Genomic DNA, 23,981 nt, shown 5'->3' with positions numbered 1-23,981 from the left:
CCCTACTTTTTTTCTGTAATATATGCCTGGCACCTAGTAGACGCTCAAGTGTTTATTTGTTAAATGAATAAATTCATGGATGGAACTATTCAAGTGGTTACTACCGGAAGTGATGTGAAAGTAATATCTATGTAGGAAAAACTTCCCAAACCTGTTTATTTCAGGATACAATGCTCTGATTCTTCTGTTTTTTTGTTTTATCTTGAAATAAGTTTAGGCTTACAGAAGAGTTGCAAAAATAATGCAGAGAGAGGGCTTCCCTGGTGGTGCAGTGGTTAAGAATCCGCCTGCCAATGCAGGGGACACGGGTTCAATCCCTGGTCAGGGAAGATCCCATATGCCGTGGAGTAACTAAGCCCGTGCACTACAACTACTGAGCCTGCACTCTAGAGCCTGTGAGCCACAGCTACTGAGCCTGCGTACCACAACTACTGAGCCCATGTGCCACAACCACTGAAGCCCATGCACATAGAGCCTGTGCTCCACAACAAGAGAAGCCACCGCCATGAGAAGCCCATGCACTGCAATGAAGAGTAACCCCTGCTCGCTGCAACTAGAGAAAGCCCGCATGCAGCAGTGGAGACCCAACACAGCGAAAAAATAATAATACAGAGAGTTACCGTATACCCTTCACCCAGCACCTCTTAATGTTAATACCTTATATAATCATAATACAATTATCAAAAGTAAGAAATTAGCATTGGTGCAATGCTGTTAACAAAAGTACAGACTTTATTTGAATTTCACTGATTTTTCCACTAGTAGTTTTTCTGTCCCAGAGTCCAGTCTAGAATTCCCTATTTCATTTAGTCATCATATCCCCTTAATTTCTTCTGGCCGGTAACAATATCTCAGTCTTTCCTTATCTTTCAAGACCTTAAGACTTTTAAAAGTACTAGTCAGGCATTTTGTAGGATCTCCCTCAATTTGGACTTATCTGATGTTTTCTCATGATTAGATCAAGGTTTTGCATTTTTGAAAAATACCACAGAAGTGATATGGCCTTGTATCAGGGGAGACATGGTATCAGTGTGATTTGATCATGTGGTTAAAATAGTGTCTTCTGGGTTTCTCCACTGTAAAGTTACTATTTTTTTCCTTTGTAATTAATAAATATTTTGGAAGAGATATTTTGATAAATATTCTTTTTCTCGTGATACTTTCAGATATTAATTTTAGTATTCATCAGTGGATCTTGCTTGAAGCAATTATTATGTGCTATTCCAATCATGATTTTTTTCATTCCTTCTATATTTATTAGTTGGAATTCTTCTGTAATGAAGACTTATTCCTTCTCCCCCCATTTATTTATTCAATAATTTATTTATAAAAGTGTGGGTTTGTGAGTATTTGTTTTATTCTTTGGGTTATAATCTATTACTGTTACTGTTTATTTTGTTTAAATTGGTCCAGCTTTGACATCCATCTTATTTTTAGACATGCACCCATCTTATTTCTCTTGAGCACTTCCTTACTTTCTGGCACCATGACATGCTCCAGCTCATCTTGTATTTTTCTTGCTCTGCCCTGAAATCAGCCACTGCTCTGTGGAATCCTGGTTCTTCTAATTGGAGAAGGATATTTAGAAACCAAGATCTGGATACTGTTTCATCTTTTATAGCCTTTTTTTGTGTCCTGGCACTCTTTTTTTTCTTCTTCTTTTTTCATAGTCCTACCACCACGAAAACCTCTGAAAAACTTGACTTATATCTAGAGGAAAGTTAACATTATTAGAAGAGAATTTTCTGATAGGAATATCAGAAAACCAATATGTGTAACTCTGTCATTTGCTTTTGTACATGTGTTGAACAGATTTTATTTAGTTCTATTTTAATCCTCTAAAGCCTAGAAGTAGATTTTAAATATGATTTTTGGCCTGTCCTCACAGTGTTACAATGTAATCGTTTCTAAAAATACACATGGGGTAGTAAAAGTCTTAGATTTCAAGTACTTTGTGATTTGGGGATTAGGCAGGCATAAATTACATAGCCTTATACTAGTGTAAATTAACCTCAGAAGTTAAAATATATTTCAAGTAAAGACTGACTTAAATTGTTATCACAAAGTGCTGTGATAGATAATAAAGATCCAGGTCAGTCATACCTGTAAAATTTTAGAGCTCTTCCTCAGCATAATTACCTTCCTTCTACATGTCCTTTAACAATAGGGACTTCAGTAATACAATATATTAATTACTAGTAATGAATTTGCACATCTTATTCTCATTGAACTTGGAGGCTCCAAGGACTGGAATTCTGGATGTATTTATTTATTATTTATTTTTATTTTTGGCTGAGTTGGGGTCTTCATTGTCGCGCACGGGCTCTCTCTAGTTGTGGCGAGCGGGGGCCACTCTTCGTTGCAGTGCATGGGCCTCTCATTGCAGTGGCCTCTCCTGCTGCAGAGCACAGGCTCCAGGCATGTGGGCTTCAGCAGTTGTGGTTCACAGGCTCAGTAGTTGTGGCTCGCAGGCTCCAGAGCGCAGGCCCAGCAGTTGTGGCTCACAGGCCCAATTGCTCCGCGGCATGTGGGATCTTCCCAGACTAGGGCTCGAACCCGTGTCCCCTGCATTGGCAGGCGGATTCTCAACCACTGCGCCACCAGGGAAGCCCTGGATTTATTTTTTTGTGTCCTATTTAGATGCCCAGATGTTGGTTTATGAATGAAAGAATGTACCTCAGAATATGTGACTCTACATTTTATTAGATTACTAACAATTAATTCTCAAATATCTCTAAAGAGATTAAAAGTTAATGTGAATCTAAATGAGTCTGTTTACCAAATAAGAAGAGATATGATAGTACTTCGGGTTTATTTAGTTTCATTTATGTTTCTCTAAGCATAGAACAAGTTCTGTATGTAGTTATATAGAATCTGTAAAGATGAGACGTTTCTTATTTTCAACTATGAAATTAATGGGATGTGTTTGAGGTCCATGACTAGTTCATAACTCACTTATTAATAATTAAGTAAAATTGACCCCTTTTTGTTATTGAGAACTGCATCAGACTCAGGATTCTAAAATTTCAGTTTGATTTCCATGTTATCCTCTTCTCTGCCTCTTTTTTTTTGACCATTTACCATCTCACCCCCTACTCTATCCTTCTTTGTTCATTCTTGTTTCTCTGTCCCATCAGTCTTTGCTTCTCTGTCCCATATAAGACATATAAGAGTATATGTCCCATATACTCTTGCTTCTTTCTATCATGTGTCCTTCTCTCATGTGTTATTGCATCTTTATCCCCCTCCCTCCCTTCCTTCCATCAGTCATTCTTTCCATATTTCCTTCTAGGAGTACACATATCTATCCTCTGCTTCCGTATATCCAGACCTCATTCCATCCTTCCTTTTCTTATTCCTTCTCTCTCTCCAGTATTCTTTCTGTTCTATCATTCCTTCTGTTCATTCAAAGCGAAGGTCCTTTCTTCCATCAGTTCTTCTTTTCCTTTATCTAGTCTAATGACTACCATATATGTACTGATGAATTCCAATTTTATATCTTCCACCCACACACTTCTACCTTGGATTCCAGATTTAACAATCCCACTTCCTGTGCTATATTACCTCCTGAATTCCTACCCAGATACCAACTGCTCTTATCATTTTCACTATTACCACTGTTATTCATGCCACCATCATCTCTCCTCTAGAGCAGTATAGTAACCTCCTAAGTGGTCTTCCTATTTCTGCCCTTTGCCTGATACTCATTTTCTACCCAGCAGTCCAACTGATTATTTTAAAAGTTAAGTCATGTCCTGTCCCAGTCTCTGCTCAAAACCTTCCAAAGGATTCCTATCTTTTTTTTTATTATTGTTGAGGTAACATTGGTTTATAGGTTTCATGTGTAAATTATATTTTAATTTATGTGTACACTGCAGCATGCTTACCACTAATACAGTCACCGTACAGTTAACCCCCTTTACCTATTTTGCGCTTCCATCCTCTCTGGTAACCACCAATCTTATTTTTCACAGATGAAAATAGAGATCTTATTTTTTTCTTTTTTCCCCAGCTTTATTGAGATATAATTGACATGTAACTAGTCTTTTTCTGAAGGAGAGAAATTTCAAATAGGACCGTTAGACTACTGAAAAGCATTACACATAGATCTGGGAAAGCATGCTTTTGAACACGTTAGACATTTTATTTAGTTATGTGTAAATCCTTTAAAGCCTAGAAGTACATCTTGTACTTGATTTTAGCCTAACCTGGTAGAGTCACAATGCTGTGGTTTCTAAAATCAGACAAGGAGTAAGAGTTCTAGATTATACATAGCTTTGTGTGAGATCAGAGAGGCTTAAGTTACATAGATTGTATTAGTGTAAATCGATTCCAGAGATTGAGTGATCTTGGCCCTTTTAAACTCTATTATTAATTTTAATAATTTTCTGTGTATTCCTTTTTTTTATATTTTGATAGTGTCAATACCCATATCATCTGTAAATAATCATGTTTTTGTTTCTTCTTTTCCCATCCTTATACCCTTTATCTCTTGATCTTCTTATTACTACACTTGTTAGTCCTACTAGTACCAGGTTGAATAGAAGCCGTGGCAGGCATCCTTGTCTTCTTCCCAATCCTAAAAGAAGTACTTTCAACATTTTACCATTAAATATGATGTTTTGTGTACTTTTTGTGAATGCCCTTTTTCACATTAAGGAGGTTACCTTCTAGTCCTGGTTTGTTGAGGCTAAAATGAAATTGAATTTTAATAGCTACTCTTTCTGCATCTGTTCAGTTGGTCATGTGAAATTTCTTCATTCTATGATTGAGGTGAATACACTAACCAGTTTTTAAACATTAAACTAATCAACTTTCTGTGGATAAGCCCAACTTGATCATGATGTATATTTTTTAATGTATTGTTGTATTTGGCTTGCTAACATGGTATACTTGTGAGTGAGATTAGTTTGTGATTTTCCTTTTGTACTGTCCTTGTCTGATTTTGGTATCAAGGTAAATCTCACCTCATAAAGTGAGTTAAGGAGTGTTCCTTTTTTGTCTATCCTCTGTATGAGGTTAGAATCCTCTGTAAAATTAAAACTGTCTATTTCATGAATGTTTGGTAGAATTCATCTGTACAGCTGACTGGCTCTTGTGTTTTCCATATAAGGTTTTTAACCACGAATTCAGTTTCTTTAGTAGCTATGAGACCGTTCATGTTCTTTATTTGCTCTTGAGTCAGTTTTGGTAAGTTTTAAATTTCTTCTTGAGTCAGTTTTGGTAAGGAATTTATCCATTTTATCAAAGTTTTCAAATTTATTTGCATAAAATTTTTCATACTGCCTTATTTGCCATTTAATCCCTGCAATATCTGAGATTATATCCTCTTTTTTATTCTTAATATTGCTTATTTTGTCTGCTCTCTATTTTTCCCTTAATTTACCTTGTCAGAGTTTTACAGTATTGTTTCTTCAAGTAATAAATTTTGGCTTTGTTGTTTCTATTATGTATTTGTGTTCTCTTTTCACTAATTCCTGCTCTTGATCATTTCCTTCTTTCTTTTTCTTCTTTAGAACATAGAGAACAATAGATGAACAATAGAACAATAAACATCTTTATTACTTGAGCTAAGATAGGAGGGAGGAGGATTTGTTTGCTTTTCCGGGCATTGATTTTCCTCAGCTAGAACTCCAGCTCCTTGCATTCTAGCACATAGCCATCTGCTTGGCCACACTGGCCTGGTTTTGAAACAATGCCTGCAAGGAGCTTGCCCTGCTGGAGCCTCCAGAAGGCTGCTGATTTTGGCATTCTTTTTCCTTTCATCATATTTCTTCTGAATTTTCTTTTATAGTTTTTTGTTTAAAATCCCTTCCTCCTCGGAAGTCAGCTTGGCTCCCTTCTTGCGGCCCCGGGGCAGTGCATAGTGGGACTCCTACCACTGTCAGAATAGTGTGCTGTCAGTGAGCACAATGCAGTTCTTCGCCAGGGTCTTGGTACTGACCAGTTCATTGTTGGAGGCACTGTAAACTATAATAAGCCTCGTTTTGCACGTACAACACTCCAAGCCTCAGGGGAAGTTCCCCATGTCGAGCCTCAAGTTCCCCACGTCCAGCAACTTCTTGTTGCCTCCCTGCATGTGGAATGTGTGTATGAGGCAGGGTCAATCTTAGTGTTGGCAGCGGGGATTCCCAGCTCATACTTCTGCTTCTTGTAGTAGGTTTTTCTCTCGTTCCTAGTCTTGTGGCGCTTGTGCCAGTTGTTCCGAGATATGGCTATTGCTCAGTGCTGGCTGGAAAGAGATCATTTCCTTCTTTATATTTTTTTAAAGATTTATTCTGCTGTTTTCCTAACTCAATTTCAAGTCTTTTTTTCTAATGTAAGGATTTAAGCCTATATATTTTCTTCTAATACCTCTTTTTTGTTGTTTTTCATTCTGTGCATTTTAGATATATTTTTTTCATTATCATTCAGTTTTAGGTATTTACTAAAATCCATTGTGATGTTCTTTGTCTGATAAATTGTTTGGAGAAGTGTTTTTTTTTTTTTTTTGGTATGCAGGCCTCTCACTGTTGTGGCCTCTCCCGTTGCAGAGCACAGGCTCCGGACGCGCAGGCTCAGCGGCCATGGCTCACGGGCCCAGACGCTCCGCGGCATGTGGGATCTTCCCGGACCAGGGCACGAACCCATGTCCCCTGCATTGGCAGGCGGACTCTCAACCACTGCTCCACCAGGGAAGCCCGGAGAAGTGTTTTTTAATTTCAAAATGTATGATAGATACCAATTCCTTTAAATCTGTTGAATAGTATTATGACCTAGTACAGGGTCAATTTTCATGAGTATTCCATGTGTACTTGCATAAATGTTCTCTGCTTATTGGATATAATGTTCTCTGACTGCTTTGTATCTTATGTCTTTGTCTTTGGTTTTGTGTAGTTTCTAGATGTGGATGTATCTAGATGGTGTATGGTGTATCTAGATGTGGATCCTTTCTCTGTCTCTGTCTCATCTCTCCTTCTCTGTATCTCTGCTTATTTTTATCTGTTCTTTATTTCTGTTTTTATTTCCCCTCCTCTCCATCCCACCTCCCAACCGTATCCCCATGTACCTCTCTTTTTTACCCTGCTTGAGATTCATGAGCTTCTTGAATTGATATCTTTCAGTGGTTCTGGAAAATTCTCAGTAATTTTCAGGTCTCTTATTCTGCAACTCAGATTAAGTTCTTGTTTCCTTGTGTATTTTATGATTGATTGATTGATTTTTGGTGGAACTTTTTCTGTAGAAATTGAAGCATGGGTTGAAGTTGAGAATCCAGAGAGGATTTATAATTTCTTTTAACTATTATCTCAGATCACAACCAACCTGGGACCATGTTAAATGCAATGATATGCTTAAGACGTTTGGTACCGTTTAAATTCCATGAATTTGCATTGAGATTATGCATGGGGGGGGATGCACAAGAATTTTTTAATAAAATAAATAATTTTAGATTTATAGAAAATGTGCAAATATAATACAGAGAGTCCCAGTTTCCCCTAATATTAACATCTTACATTACCACCGTATTTTTGTCAAAACTAAGAAATCATAGCACTAGCTAAATTCCAGACTGTATTCAGATTTCCGCTAATGTTCTTTTTGTGTTCCAGGATTTCATCCAAATTACCACATTGCATTTAGTCATGTGTCCTTAGTCTCCTCTGTCCTGTGACAGTTCCTCAGGCTTCCCTTGTTTTTTATGACCTTTTTGATTTAGAGTACTGGTCATGTATCTTGTAGAATAGTCTTCAATTTAGTTTTGTCTGATGTTTTTCTCATCTGTAGAGTGGGGTTATGGGTTTTGCGGAAAATATCACAAAGGTGAAGTGTTTTTCTCATCATATCATACCAAGATGTACATGATACATGACTGACTTATCACTGATGAGGTTTGCTCCGATATGTGGTTGCAGTACTGTTTGCCAGTTTTCTCCACTGTGAAATTACTATGTTTAACCTTTCCATTCAGGAAGGGAGATTTTATTTTCTTTCAGCCCAGACTGGGTAGAGACAGGCAAGTTTCCTTCCTGTCCTATTAAGATTTATGTCTTATTTACATTTGAACTGTGGATGGAGCTCTTTAAAGCCCAGGTTTTATATTGAGGGTCTATTATTAGTTTCCTCAGTTGGATGGGCCTTGGGTTTTATCTCCTGTCCTCCTCAACCTGGATTATATTTAAGCTTTCCAGGACTCTGTAGAAATCCTCAAGGCTAAAGCTGACCTTAGCACTCTGCTTAACCTCTTATGATTCCTTACTTTTGGGACAGTCCAGTGAATTATGTTTAAAAGTTTCCTTTTGTTGTTTTTTGTTAACTTTTTGTTAGTTATTTCCATTAAGGTATCTTAATCCAATGTATTGTCAGCAACAGAAGTTAGTAGGTTTCTTTTGACATTGATTTTGAATATTTTTAAAAGTATTAACACTTGTGTTGGGGGGAAATACAGCTTAGACTTAGAAAGTATGTTACTTGTAGTCGTTCTCCCAATCCCTCACTCCCCCCGACCCAAACAACACAGTTCTTATGAGTTTCTTAATTTAAGGATACTGTTTTCTCTGCTTTGATTGATCTTTCCTACTTGATCCTCATGATCAACACCTATAGATTCCAAACTCTGTTCAAGTGTTTTCTTCCTCATGCCTTCTCCTGTCTCCTTTCCCCTGCCCCCACACACAGAGTTTGATTTCTTCTGTGCTGCCATAATATACCCTTCATTAAGAAATATGAAGACATATATATCAATGTTGGTTTGAATATTATGGTAGATGTTATTATTGTTCACCATTATTCACCTGCAGGAAGTTTATGCTTCTGCCTTCTTGAAGTTTGGCTTGCCCATGTAACCTGCTTTAACCAATTAAATGTGAGCAGAAATGCCTTGCCTGCAGTAGATACATAGCATGAGTGAGAAATAAACTTTAGTTATTTTAAGACACTGAGCTTTGAGAGTTGTTTGTTACCTCAGTGTAACCTAACATATTCTGTCTTAATTGACACACATGCTCATCCCTCATCTTGAAGGCAAAAGCTGTATTTTAGTCGTCTTTATGTCCTTAAAGCTGCCAGCCTAATTTTCCTAAAACATTTTAGATTATTATATATCCTTCAGGAAAGTAACATGGGTTTAGAGTCAGACACATCAAAATTAAAAAATTTTTTACTTGATTGCTTAGCTGAGTTACTTTGGAAGATGTCCTTGAGTTTTAGATTCATTTTTAAAATGAGATACCTTATAAAGTTGTTGGGAATATAGTATATGTAAAGTACCTAGTCCAGCAGACATTCTTTCCCTCTCACATTTCTTACTTCTCCATTGACTATTGAATCAAGTCTTTAAAAGTCCCTTTCTCCTGCTTTCATTAATTTATTTATTTGGTTAGTCATTAGATAAATATTTTTTGAACTGCTACTATATGTCAGGCATTGTCTAGTTACTGTGAAGTGGTGAACAAGGCCTAGTCCCAGACTTTAAGGTGGTTACAGTCCTATGGCCAATAATTCTCCCTTCCTGTCTTCAGCTATCAAGTAAAGTTATATTAATACTGCAAGTCCTCTCTACCATCACCTTGAAAATTTTGCCTAAATTTCTCCCCATCTCAAAAAAAAAGAAAAAAATCCAGAAGTGATTGTTCCCTCTTGATTGTTCAAAGCAAATTACTGGTATTCATATGTGTCTCTTATAATATATATTGCATTCTACCATAACAGATTCTGTTATATTCATATACATCATGTACATTTTCAAGTTTCTTTTCTAAATGTTACACTCGAGTGTTGGAATTTCATATCATTTATTTTGTATTCCTCAAATCAAGAATATTATGTGGATAATGAATGTCATTCGTTAGAAGGTGTTTTGGGAATTTATGGGGGCATTTTTGGTAGTCACAGTGATTGGAGGGTCCTAGTGGAATTAATGAGGAGAGACTGAGGATGGAAAACTTGCAGTGCTCAGGACAGTCTCTCAAAATAAATAGTTGTCCTGAGTCCCACATAACTTTCAAATATTATACTAGATGTTTCGTGAAACATCTAGTAAGTGAAAAACTTATTCATGATTTTCAAAATCTAGAGCCTAAACCCATTTTTATGTGTAAACACTAGGTATTTTTTACACAATTTTAATATACACTGAGTGTTCCTAAAATATATTGATCACCAATGTGAATCAAGGGAAGATTGAACTTTGTCCAGACCTCTACTAAATCTTGCTCAACATTACAGAAAACCAAAAGCAGTAACACTTATGGTATTTGAGTCACCAATAATACAACTGTATCATTCTGTTTTTGTAGCTGTTGAATTTAAAGTGATTCTGTATGTAGGTGCAGGCATCCAACTAATTCATTGTCTTTTTGTTTCATACCCAGATATTTACTTATGGTAAGTAAATGTTGCTTTTTTTTTAAATATAAATGACTTTACTTAAACTTCTCTCATATATTACATTGGAGCGTTATATTAATGCTTTAAAATTGTATATAAGGATATGTTATCTATGAATTTCATTTCAGAATTTAAAATAAGGCAGTGAAAAATATTTGTTATAAAAGGTGACGTTGTGTCATGGTTTAGAGCCACTGATTTATGAACCATTAGAGCCTGGAAAAAATATAAACTTTGCTTTTAAAATACATATTTAATCCTGTTCAACATTAAACTGTTCTCTTTAGGGAAAGTGTATATCACAAATATTCTGATAATTTGAATAATGTTAGATAAGAGCACTAAAAATTTGTTACAAACCATAAAAAAAGCATATGTAAACTTTATTCAATTTATAAAGAGACAAATTGCTATTTATAATTTTTGAACTTCTAATGAAGCACCAATGACTGCTTAATGACTGAGACTCTCCATTTTTTCCTTTATTATAGTTAGTATATCCAGAACTTTTATTTAAAAAAATTTAACTCTGTTGTTTCACAAGGAGGAAGGGTAGAAGAGAAGATATTTTGCATGTGATTTAATGATCTTAATTTATAGTCTGTAAATCACTTCTCTAGGGTCAGCAATGAATTGTTTTGGTTTAGCTCTTCTAAGTGTAGTTTTCATTGTTGAGCATGTGATAAGATATATTTTATAAACTAAAGTGCAGAACCAGATGGCTTTATTCTGGTATGATACGTGTTAATTCATAATGCCTTGTTTTTAGCAGGAATGGGATTATGTCGTATCTTACTGTTGCCTTTTTTAGACTATTTTATAGACAGAACTAGAAATTCTAGTTATATAAAGCTGTACTAGCATAGGCTGGAAAGTAGGTCATTGTTATGGGGAGTATACCAAACTGCCCACTGGTTGCTATAGCAATGACCTACTTTAAGAAACTATTTCTGTTGATTCATGTTGAAATCATCTTTTGGAACCAGCATAAAGAAACACACCGCATGTAATTTTTCCTAATAGCAATAAGGTAGTGATCGCTGGAGGTAAAAAAAAAAATCCTTAAAATGTTTAAAGTGAAGAAATATATTTTCTCACCTAACCCCTCTTCAATTTATTTTGAAGTGCTGCAGTTAGTATTGTAATTAAATAGTATAAGAACTGTTCTTCTGTGTAGGCAATACAATTATGCAGAGGGATATAGTGAGTTTTACTACCCTTTGGCCTATTTAAAAATCAACCTGTTACATGTAGTTAATAGCATTATTAACTGAGCCTTCAAATGGGTATGGTTTCAAGAAAACAGTAAACATGCCAAATTGGATAAGGTCTGAAAATAAGTCCCTATTAAAATTGTACCTTATGCGGGAGTTCCCTGGTGGTCTAGTGGTTAGGATTCTGGGCTTTTGCTGCCGTGGCCCTGGTCAGTCCCTGGTCGGGGAACTGAGATCCCGCAAGCTGCACGGTGGGGTCAAAAAAAAAAACGTACCTTATGCAATTTCAATATATTGTATTAAATCATTCCATTCAATGTTGGATTCCTGTTCTTAGGTACATGCATTCGTAATATATAAAGTTTGAAATTGGTGTGTTCTCTGAAACACATTGAATCTGAACTCTCGCAGAACTCATTCTCTTCCCAGTTGAGGGTAAAGGATGAAAAGTTAGACTATAGAGTACCCTTTGAAGTAACATTATTCCTTCAGCACTAAAAAGAAATCTTACCTGTCAATGAGTTGATATTTTGAACTCGGTGTATTGGAGATTTTATGGTATTATCAAGGAAGAATTATATGCTTAGAGATTAGTTGATTCAGGGTCTTAATTGCACTGTATCTTGTTGTATATATATTCATATTCACATTTGCCTTGCCTTGTGGGAAAGATTTTCATCAAACCTTTGTTCAAAGTCACATTCAGAGAAAGTTAAGAGATCAAGATGATTATGTATATAGATGTAGGCATTAACTAATTCATTATCTTCTGTTGTCATGCCCCAGTATTTACATATAGAAATACATGTTACTTCTTTCAAAACTATAAATTTTTCCCAAGGGAGAATAATTATAACTTCTGCTGAATGAATATTTACCAAGTACTAGTTATTTTATGCTCTTTCTATCCTTTCAGCAGATTTTCAAGACAACTCTATAGGTTATTTTCTACTATTTCTGATCTTTTCAACAAATTGTGTAAGGCACGTGATGAGATTTGTTTGCCAAATGTAGAATCCAAAAGACAGGTAAAGAAAACTGTGTAGTTAGGAGTGAGACACAGATACTTAATTTGAAATCCTTGAGGAGGAGAAGGTGATCTATATATTATAGCTATCATATAACGTACAATCTGAAAGTTTCTCTAGGATGAGGTTATGTCCTTTGAGGGTTTAGGGGATGGAGAAATTACTTTCAGGTGGAAGACTGAAGATTAGTAGAATGTGAACTTAAAGACATGGGAATTGGGAAAGGTACTCTAGGCCGAGGGAAGAGCATGGAGCAAATTCCAGGAGATTGAATGTGTGGGGAAAAGAAAAGTAGTTTGGTTTGGCGGGAGGGAAAGAGGAATGGTAGGAAATGAACCCTGGAACCCTAAGTTAGTCAAACAAAATAATTTGTTCTTTATTCTATAGAGAATGAATTTTTGAAGACCTTTTTACAGGAAAGTGTGCCTCAGGAAGATTTCATATTGTGTATAAAATGGATAAGAGTGGAGAGAGATTGTTGGTAGGCAGAGCCATTTTAAGGCATTGCAGCAAATAATACTGGCAAGAAATAACAAGGGATAGAATTATTGTAGCAAGAATAGAAGTGATAGGAAGGAGGAGAGTAAAAAAATAAATAAATAGCAGTTATATAATCATGCTTACTATGGGTCAGGCACTGTTCTAAGAGCTTCACATATGTTATTTAATTCTCACAACAATAGTATGATATGGGCCCTGTTACTATTCCAATTTAACAGATGAGGAAATTAGAACTTTTCAGGATTGATTGAGGGATAGTAACTTGTTGCTATCAATTGTTAAATTATGGGACATCTATGGAATGGAATACTATGAAACCATGAAAATTGATGCCATAGAAGTATGTCTGTTGCTTTGAAAATATGTTCACTATGTGTTAAACCAGGTTTACAGTAAATATAATATTTCTGTTTTGTTCTACTTTGAATGAATATGCTAATTGTCAATTTTATAACTCTTATGACATTTAAAAAAAGTGTATGTTTCTCTCTTCTTTACCCCCACCCCAAACTCCCTCTCCCCAAGGGTAGCTATTATTAATAGCTTGGTGAGTATCCTTCCAGTTAACAAGTAGATATATGCAAAGTAAATTTTATTTTATCAAAATAATATATGCAACAGTTTTAAAAGTCATAGTGCAAAAAGCCTTATAACAAGGACAGCATCACTGATATGTTCTCCTCCATCCTGCTCTTTTTCTCTTCTTCACAAGTCTTTTCTGAAATACCTATTTGAGTCCACTGTATCTCTGCAATCTTTATGTGAAATTATAGTGATATAAACAATAACATCCATGGAAGAAAAACACCATCAATAACATCTATGGGAGAAAAACATCATACCGCAATACAGCTTCTGTTCCTTTGTTTTATGAAGTGCCAAAACAAAATTAACTTTATGGTTGCAAAACTTTTTCCATTGCTTCAGCCCACGTCATTCTGTACAATGTTTGTTTGGTTCATAGAGTATTTATTGAAAAGCATTAAGAACGCTTATTCAGCTTGTGAACAAGAAAGGGAAAAATAAAGGGCTAATTATTAACTAATTCAGGCTTACTTGTTCATTTTATAAATGAATCAGATCCTTTTTTTTTCTTTTCCCATCTTGTTGTCTATCATTGACCTGCTTGTACTACATAAAAACTTTTCTACCAAAAAAGTAGAATATGGTGAACTCTTGCTACTTACTACCAGCTCTGGTAGAGAAGATACTGAAACTAATACTACAAAAGAGATTTGAGAATTATCTCTGCCTTGGATTATCCTCCCAGGACATTTTAGTTTTGTACTGTTTAAATTTAAGAAAACTTAAAAATTGCTAGTTCATTCAACTTCTTAATTTTTGATCTGAATACTACAGACTCTAAAATTTCTTTTGCCAAGCAAATACAGAAAACTAGATGCTTCCCAATAAACATTTATCACCAAACATGATAAGTTATTTATAGTTACAGATAATTCTACAAAACTTAGATACTTTTATATTGCTCTAACAACAAACAACAACAATATTCTCCCTAAAGTATTTACACATTGGCAGTGGTGGGTTGGGATGGGGATTGGGTATTGGGGGGTAACTCCAAACCAAGACAGAAAGGGGATGTGGTGAAATATAAATGTGAGTATATATTTGTTTACGGACAACTGTGAGACTTCCTAAGGTGAAATGGTGGGATGTCTTTAACATCCTCGTGAGTATAGCACTGTGACTTCCCAGGCCCGTAGAGATGATGATTCCTAAAGGGAAAGGAATATCAAACTTGACTAGGTATACTGATGTCACTAATAACTACAGTTGTAGAAAATTAACAAGACTTTCTTGGTGAAATTATGGGATCAGAATGGGCAAAGACAACAAAATGATCTATTCTGAATAATCTTCTAGAAAAATGCTGTCCAGTAGAACTTTCTGCAATGATGGAAGTGTTCTTCACCTGTGCTGTCCAACATGGTAGCTACTAGGCACACATGTAGCTCTTGAGAGGCCTTGAAATGTGGCAAGTGTGACTGAGGAACTGAATTTTTAATTTTAATTAATTTAAATGGCTACATGTGCCTAGTGGCTACCATATTGAACAATGCAGTTCTGAAATATGCCTTTCCATTCATTTTAACCACTCCTTCTCACAAGTAAGACACAATCATTATTCTGAAAGAGCACATGGCCTGTAGAAAAGGCAGATAGATATTTAAGATGAAAAACAAAGAAGAAACAGAGTAGAGAGGAAATAAGATATATCCAGCTGAGAGGAACAGAATCTAGATGAAATATTAGAGAAAATTAACATGAGGCAAACAATGAGGTTGAACCTTCCAGGGGTGATATCTCTTTTGGATTTGCTCTTGTGGGCTACTCCATTTCTTCCCAATGGAAGATGCAAAGTAAGCAGTCTTCTGCCTCTGCCCCAGAATTTCCCCAGATATCTATTATGCATAAGACTTACTGATAATTATTTCATTGAAAAAAGATCTATAGCTCCACCTGCATCATGAAACCTTTTTTGAAAAAATTAGTCTGGCATTCTCTACACTCAGAGAGTTAATGCCACATAATTTAACATCTATTTATTATCAAATTCTTTTTCTTTAATTATATTAGAAATTTGAAAATGGGCATTATACTTTCTCTCTCGTACATAGATAATTACGATTGCTCAGAGTGATTAAATAGGATGTTACCTTTTTTTCCAGTAGAAAATGTTCTAGATTTTACAAGGTGGCTTTCCTATATGAACTTGAATTTATTTCACCAAGTTTCAACAATGAGATCAGTTCATTTAATTACTTTATTTCGTTTTTTAAATATTTATTTATTTTTGGCTGTGGTGGGTCATAGTTGTGGCACACGGGCTTCTCTCTAGTTGTGGCGCTCTGGCTCCAGAGCACGTGGGCTCTGCAGTTGCAGTGCATGAGCTCCAGGGTGCTTGGGCTCTGTAGTTGTGGCACGCAGGCTTTCTAGTTGTGGCACACAGGCTCAGTAGTTGAAGTGTGCAGGCTTAGTTGCCGCGCAGCATGTGGGATCTTAGTTCCCCGACCAGGGATCGAGCCTGCATCCCCTGTGTTGGAAGGCGGATTCTTAACTACTGGACCACCAGGGAAGTCCCTACTTTCTTTATATGATTTTTTTTTTTTTTTTTTTTTTGGTGGTACGTGGGCTTCTCACTGCTGTGGCCTCTCCCGTTGCGGAGCACAGGCTCCGGATGCGCAGGCTCAGCGGCCATGGCTCACGGGTCCAGCTGCTCCGCGGCATGTGGGATCTTCCCAGACCGGGGCACGAACCCGTGTCCCCTGCATCGGCAGGCGGACTCTCAACCACTGCTCTACCAGGGAAGTCCCTTTATATGATTTTTATGTTTACAAATTAAACTTTGCTAACAGTCACCCGTATTTAATGAAAGTTAGCAATTTAATTTAGGAACTTTATTAAAAAATACTGAGAAATTTGTGCTGTAATTTAAAAAAATTATATGATTTCTGGAAACAGTAATTTCTATATAAGCTGGAAATAATAAGATGATAAGAGGTAAAAAAGGTGATGGGGTGGCATTTCAAATTTTAGAATAACATGATTTTACATTACTTTATATCTTCTAAATATATATTTTGAAGAATTTAAATAATATTTTCCTCTCTCTAGATTTTTGCTTCAGTGTCTTGAAGACCTTGATGTCAATCTGCGAAAATTAAACTCTCGTCTGTTTGTGATTCGTGGACAACCAGCAGATGTGTTTCCCAGGCTTTTCAAGGTTATTGGAAAAATCTTTGCATAAAAAAATAATCTTTTGTCAGAGAAGACACGTATTTGGGGTAAAGTATGGGAAATATAAGTGCTTATAAATGAAATATTGTGGATATTTTCTGTATTTAATAAAAATGTTACACAGTGTAAAATCAGACAGTGAAAAAAATGATTTACAATGAAAAGTTTCTTTCTTCTACCTTAAACTGACAGTTCCCCTCTCAGAAGCAACAACTACTACCAGTTTGTGTATTCATTAGAAGTATTCTTTGCACAAATAAGAATGCATATGTGTATGTGTTTATATACACATATTTGTGTTTGTGTGAATGTTAACCATCCCCCCTTTTTAAAACCAAGGTGAGAACACGCTATGTTATACCATTCTATGCCATGCTTTATTCACATAACCATATATTTATATTTTGGAGATTGTTCCATGTTACCTTCTCAGTCTTCTTTTTTTTTTTTTTAATTTATTTATTTATGTTTGGCTGTGTTGGGTCTTCGTTTCTGTGCGAGGGCTTTCTCCAGTTGCGGCGAGCGGGGGCCACTCTTCATCGAGGTGCACGGGCCTCTCACTGCCGCGGCCTCTCGTTGCGGAGCACAGGCTCCAGACGCACACGCTCAGTAGATGTGGCTCACGGGCCTAGTTGCTCCGCGGCATGTGGGATCTTCCCAGACCAGGGCTCAAACCCGTGTCCCCCGCATTGGCAGGCAGACTCTCAACCACTTCCCACCAGGGAAGCCCCACTTTCTCAGTCTTTTAAATGGCTTCATAGTACTGCATTGTATAGATATGCTGTTAATTTTTTTTTAAATTAAAGTATAGTTAACTTACAATATCATTAGTTTCAGGTGTACAACATAGTAATGCAATATTTTTATAGATTACACACCATGCAAAGTTATTATAAAATATTGACTATATTCCCTGAGCTGTATATTATATCCCTGTGACTTATTTATTTTATAACTGGTAGCTTATACGTCTTAATCCCCTTCACCGGTTTCACCCCTACCCCTACCCCACTCCCCTCTGGTATCCACTAATTTGTTCCTTTTTGGTTTTTTAAAATTTATTTATTTATTTGGCTGCTTTGGGTTTTTGTTGCTACGCCCGGGCTTTCTCTAGTTGCAGTGAGTGGGGGCTACTCTTCGTTGCAGTGTACAGGCTGCTCATTGTGGTGGCTTCTCTTGTTGCAGAGCACGGGCTCTAGAGTGCATGCTCAGTAGTTGTGGCACACGGGCTTAGTTGCTCCACAGCATGTGGGATCTTCCCGTACCAGGGATCGAACCAGTGTCCCCTGCACTGGCAGGTGGATTCTTAACCACTGTGCCACCAGGGAAGTCCCCACTAATTTGTTCTTTGTATCTGGTGAGCCTATGTCTGTTTTGTTATATTTGTTTGCTTGTTTTTTAGATTCCACATATAAGTGAAAACATACAGTATTTGTCTTTCTCTGTCTGACTTATTTTCACTTATCATAATGCCCTCCAGGTCCATCCACATTGTCACAAATGGCAAGATTTCATTCTTTTTTATGGCTGAGTAATCTTTCAGTTTGTGTGTGTGTGTGTGTGTGTGTGTGTGTGTGTGTGTGTGTGTACATCTTTATCCAGTCATCTGTTGGAGGGCACTTAGGTTGCTTCCATATATTGGATATTGTAAATAATGCTGATATGAACATTGGGGTACATATATCTTTTTGATATAGTGTTTTTGTTTTCTTCAGATAAATACCTAGGAGTGGAATTGCTGGATCATATTACCATATTATCTGTGTTCTATTTTTAATTTTTTGAGGGTATAATTTATTTCACTAGCTTTCTATTGAACATTTAGTTATTTTTCCACAGGCCTTTTGCTAATACAAGTAATGCTGTCAGTGAACATCCTTGTTCACAAAAGAGAAATCTTTGCTCACATGTGCCAGTACATTTGTGGGACAATTCTTGTAAGACTTTCTGAGTCAAAGGGCTGTAACAATTGACATGCTACAAAACTGTAATGTTTTTAACTTGGTAGAATCTTAAAAATCTCCTAATCTTATTTCCCCCTCTTTTTTCCAAATGAAAAAATTAGTCCTAGAGAGATTAAATGAGCTAACCTAGGTCATAAAACTAGCTCATGGAAGCGTTCAGACCAGAAACTGAGTTTTCTGGCTTTGTTAATCTATCCCTTCCTATTTACTACCATTAGTATTCCTAATGTATATCTGTTTTTCTCTTGCAGCTGTTTGATTCATCAAATTTTTATAATAGCATTTTTTCTACTTCTAATGCACAAGAAAACAGTTCCTTTTCCTGAATGAAATATCCACAGTGCTGGGAATCAAACCAACACTACCTAGCCCTTTTTTCAGCAGTGTGAAAGAACCTTTTAATGTTTAGAGTTTGGCTAATACAACAGTTGTAGCTAGTGAAAATTTATTTTATAAAAGTTTTCGGGCTTCCCTGGTGGCACAGTGGTTGAGAGTCTGCCTGCCGATGCAGGGGACACGGGTTCGTGCCCCGGTCCAGGAAGATCCCACATGCTGCAGAATGGCTGGGCCCGTGAGCCATGGCCTCTGAGGCTGCACGTCTGGAGCCTGTGCTCTGCAATGGGAGAGGCCACAACAGTGAGAGGCCCGCGTACCGCAAAAAAAAAAAAAAAGTTTTCTTACTACTGTAGCTACTTAGAGTCAGAATTTAACCTAGGTACATGGAAGAGCTCTGAGAAGAAAGGATATCAAAAACAATGGTGATAGTTTATCAGCATCTCACAAGTATAAAAGTATATGTGAATAACTGCTCAACCCTATCTAAATCCATGTGTTATAAGTAAAATGAATCTTAAGAGGATTTTAAGTACCTTTAAAATAACAAAACATTTACCTGCTTTTAAAAAAATGGTTTAACTCCGCAAGTCTTTTGTGTTCTTTATTTTGAGCTTTCTTCTGCCTGAAGTAACATATTATTGGATCAAACTATCTTCTGTATATAGATGATGTCCTGTCTTGTTACTTTGGCAGAGAGGCAATGGTTTATGCAAGGGCCATAAAATACAGATACGTGAATATACTTTAATATACCTAGAGTGCTTATTATTGTATTCTGATACAGTAGTCTATATAAAATGTCATTTATGAAAACTTTCAGATTTATTTAATATGTCTGAACCATAGAGGGAGTTAATTCCTCTTTTTATTGTATTGATATTTTTATTTTTACTTTTTGTTTAGAGGTACTATATGCATGTGTTTCCAAAAAAGAGCCCAAGAGTATGTACGATAAAAAGCAGGTCTCCTTCTCATCCCTAACCCTTACACCCCCAGCTTCTCTGAGGAGGAAGATTCTTTTGTCAGTAACTAGCTGACTCATTTACATTACTGTCTCTGGTTTTATTATTCTAGTACAGCAGATAGTGAGAACTTTAATAGGTAAATAATCCAGCTTCCCACATTGGAGGTAAAACTGGTTTAGACCCGATAACAGTACCTTTAGTTTACTGGGGTGGAAATAGTGATTTCAGTACTGACGTCTCCTCTAGTGTGCACCTTCTTTCTATAGCATTCGCTCATTTAATTCTGTTTATACTAAGTAGATTTAGGAATGGGGCCAGAGCATTTTTATAAACACATTTTTACACACATCTATGTTGGATAAACTTGTTTTTTCTTACGTGTTTTCTACTTAGAATTTTTCTCAGTTAAATTCTAGCTTAATATAAGCTGACAACATGGCTTTTTTTTTTTCTTTTCATGTTCTACTGAATAAATGATAAACTTAGCAGACACTAGCCTAGGCAAAACTTGAATGACAGTATTAATCATAGGTATCTTATATAAATTATTATTATTATGCAGTTAAATCTTATATCTTCTACATTTGGTGCCAGAGTGATAAGCTACCAAGACCACGCATATTCTAGGGCCTGCAGAAACTTTTTATGAAGAGTTTAAAGTATTGGTTTAAAACATTCCCATTATATCCAAGAGACAGAGACATGTGTCTAAAGTCTTTATAGATGGACACACTGAAGCATAATAAAATGTTTTGTTCAAAATCACAGAATAAATCAAAGAAGGACATATAAAGCCACTAACGTTTCACATGCATAAATTTATATTATGCTTTTTGAGTCATTTTGGATTCTTGCTTTATTATTTCATGGTACATGCTCATTTGAATAAGATAATTCATTCAACAGATATTGATTGAGTGCCTGCTATGTACATGGCAGTGTTCAAGGTGCTGGGGGTATACTGGTGAACCAAACAGAAAAAGTTCCTACCTTCACTGAGCTTACACTATATTGGGAAGCAGGCCAATAATAAGTAAATATGTAATGTCAGGTGGTGATAGGTACTAAAATAAAATGTGGGATAGAAAGTCCCAAGGTGAGGGAAGGATAGTTACTTTATATGGAATCATGGAAGGCCTCACTGATAAGGTAGCCTTTGAGCAAATATATGAAGAGATTGAGCCATGCAGATATCTGGGGTGTGATATATTGAATCCACAAAATTTTGCAGCTTGTTCATCAAAAGGTAGAGTTTATTTTCTCACTCCCTTAAATCTGGGTTGGCCTTATATCTTGTTTTCACTAAGTGCCAAAGGAGATACCGAGTGCCAAAGGAGATACCAAGTTTCAAATCCTAGGCCTCAAGCGACCTTGCAGCTTCTACCTTTGCCCACTTGGAATGCTCCTTGTACCATGTAAGGACTGGGCTAGAATGTCAAATTATGGGAGACCACGTTTAGAGAGAGTGGGCCAACCAACAGCCAGCACCAAGGTCTGAAATGTGTGAGAGAGGTCATTTAGATGCTCTGGCAGCAGCCAAGCTGCCAGCCGACTGCAAGCTTGTGAGTGAGCCCAGGTGAGACCAACAGAAGAACCATCTAGTTAACTGACAGACTTGGAGAATTAATCAGTTGTTTTAAGCTGCTAAGCTACTGCAGTTTGGGGAAAGAGTGTCACAGGCAGAGGGAACAGCAGTTACAAAGGCCCTGATGTGGAAGTGTGCCATGACTTATTTAGGAACAGCAAGGAAGGAGGCCAGTGTGCTCTAGCCAGAGCACAGTGAGTGAAAATAAGACATAAGGTCAGAGAGGTTGCAGGAGCCAGATCACAGGGCTTTACAATGTTAAGGACTTTGGCTTTTAATCTGAGTGAAATGGGATGCCATGGGACATTTCTGAGTAGGGGAGTGACATGATTTCACTTACATTTAAAAGAATCACTCTGACTATAGAGAATAGATATTGGAGAATGGAAATGCTGTAAAGACTTAAGCAGAAAGATCAATTAGGAGACCATGGCAGTTATTTGGAAACAAGATGATGGTGACTAGGACTAGAGTAGCAGTAGGGGTGTTGAGAAGTGGTAGGATTTGGGTATATTTTTTAAATAGGACTATAGGGTTTGTTTATATGTGGTATTTGAGAGTCAAGGATGACTGCTAGGTTTTTAGCCTGGGCAAATGACACAGTGGGTTGCCATTTAGTGAGATGAGGAAGACTATATAGGAGGAACAAGTTTAGGGAAAAATCAGGAGTTCACCTTTTTTAACATTTTAAGTTTGAGATGCCTTTTAGACCTCTGAATGTATTTGTTGAGTGGGATTCAAGTCCAGAGCTCAGGGGAGAAGTCTGTACTAAATTTAGGAACCTTAAACATGTAAATTGTGTTTAAAACCCTGAGACTAGATTTATGGAGTAAAGGAAGGAGTAATGGATGGATGCGTGGAAATTTTTAGAGCTTTACCTTTATGTTTGGGTTATTTTGTGAGATAACATTTTTAAATGTAATTATACTACTTTAAATGCTTTCTCCCAGGAAGTTTGTTATTTATAACTTTGTTTTCTAAAAATTTTATGTTTCTTAATTATTTTCACAGTATTACTCGTGACTTTAAGAACTGCACATCCATTTAGTGGTTCATATTATGCCTTCTGAATGGTTAAACAAATAATTGTGATACACAAAAACAGATATGAATCTTAGTGCCTAAAATTGCAAAGTGAATATTCACTCATTTCACATGAATATATTTTAGTACTACATGCAAACTTATTGTTATATTTACTATTGAAATTCAAAGGTTAACCGCGTGTTGCTTAAAATAAAACCGGGGCTAAAGAGTAGATAGGGACTTCCACCTCTGGTTAAGATGTAGAAAGTTGCAGTAGACCAACATTCCTGTCTTAACAATGTGAAGGAAGTAAATATGCCACAATATCATAGGTTTTTTGTTTGTTTTTAACCTATTAGAGAGTTGATGACACAAACCTAAATAAACCAAATTGCATAAAGGGATGAGACTTTCATGGGAAAGAAGAGACCCTTGGCTACATCCCTGAAATCACAGCAGGAAGAGAAGGGATTCTACCATAGTTGAGAGTGAAGAGAAACCAGTTGAAATTTTACCAAGCTTTTTGTGGTCATATGTGGGCTGACATGGCAGATTAGAATTTCAGGAAGCCCTAGTCACAGAGTAAGTTTACACCCACTCTCCAGTTCTTTCTTACAGTGCCTTCATGGAGTACCAGTGGCAGTGTGCCAAAGGCTGGAGCGAGGCAGAAGAGAGGAATCCCTCATTGAAGTGCACTGGGCATTCACTTAGTGCAAAGTAGCAGTTCACTGAAGCTGGAGACAGGACATCAGGGTAGAAAGATGCCTCCAGAGGTGTAGAAAATTAGGGGACAGGGCTAGAAAACAAAGAGAAGTCCTTAGCAACCATAAAGCTGTTGGGTAGACAGCAAAGCAGAGAGAGATGTCCTATAGTTTGTAAAGCTAGTGACTGTGCTGTAAAGCCGAGAGAGACATCTGGAGTCTTGTTAATACTCACATTTCAAGCCCTGTTGAAGAAAAATCTGAATCCTGCCCTCAAAATATTTGAAGCCAGTGGTGAATGAAATTTAATTACAGCAGCAACAAAGCCCAGACCCAGCTCAATTACTGACTCCAGCAATTCAACTTCTATCAGAGCAAAGACTATGCACTTTTCTAGAGATAAATGTTGTTTATTGCGTTTCTAGTCTTTTATAACATTGTCTGTTGTATGATCACAAATTATGAGACACATGAAGAAGCAGGAATATGTAACTTGCAATCAAGTAAAAGAAAAACTGTCAGTAGAACCAGTCCCAC

The 23,981-nt window shown here is 36.6% G+C and overlaps 1 protein-coding gene and 1 pseudogene across 2 annotated transcripts in view; one reads left to right on the top strand and one right to left on the bottom strand.

The window, feature by feature from the left end:
* CRY1 (cryptochrome circadian regulator 1) overlaps positions 1 to 23,981 on the top strand; it is a 108,863-nt gene that overhangs the window by 44,249 nt on the left and 40,633 nt on the right. For both annotated transcript variants that reach the window (XM_027107445.1, XM_027107444.1), the window contains exon 2: positions 16,745 to 16,853. In XM_027107445.1, coding sequence (XP_026963246.1) covers positions 16,745 to 16,853 — 109 coding nt within the window. The remainder of the gene's footprint in view (positions 1 to 16,744; positions 16,854 to 23,981) is intronic.
* Positions 5,488 to 7,384, bottom strand: LOC113621225 (40S ribosomal protein S8 pseudogene; annotated as a pseudogene).

Source organism: Aethalodelphis obliquidens, unplaced genomic scaffold, assembly GCF_003676395.1.
Source record: "Aethalodelphis obliquidens isolate GAN/ISIS:26980383/991018 unplaced genomic scaffold, ASM367639v1 scaffold8, whole genome shotgun sequence".
NCBI classification, from domain to species: Eukaryota; Metazoa; Chordata; class Mammalia; order Artiodactyla; family Delphinidae; genus Aethalodelphis; species Aethalodelphis obliquidens.
The sequence above is the reverse complement of the archived record's forward strand: the minus strand, read 5'-3'. Positions and strand labels throughout refer to the sequence as shown.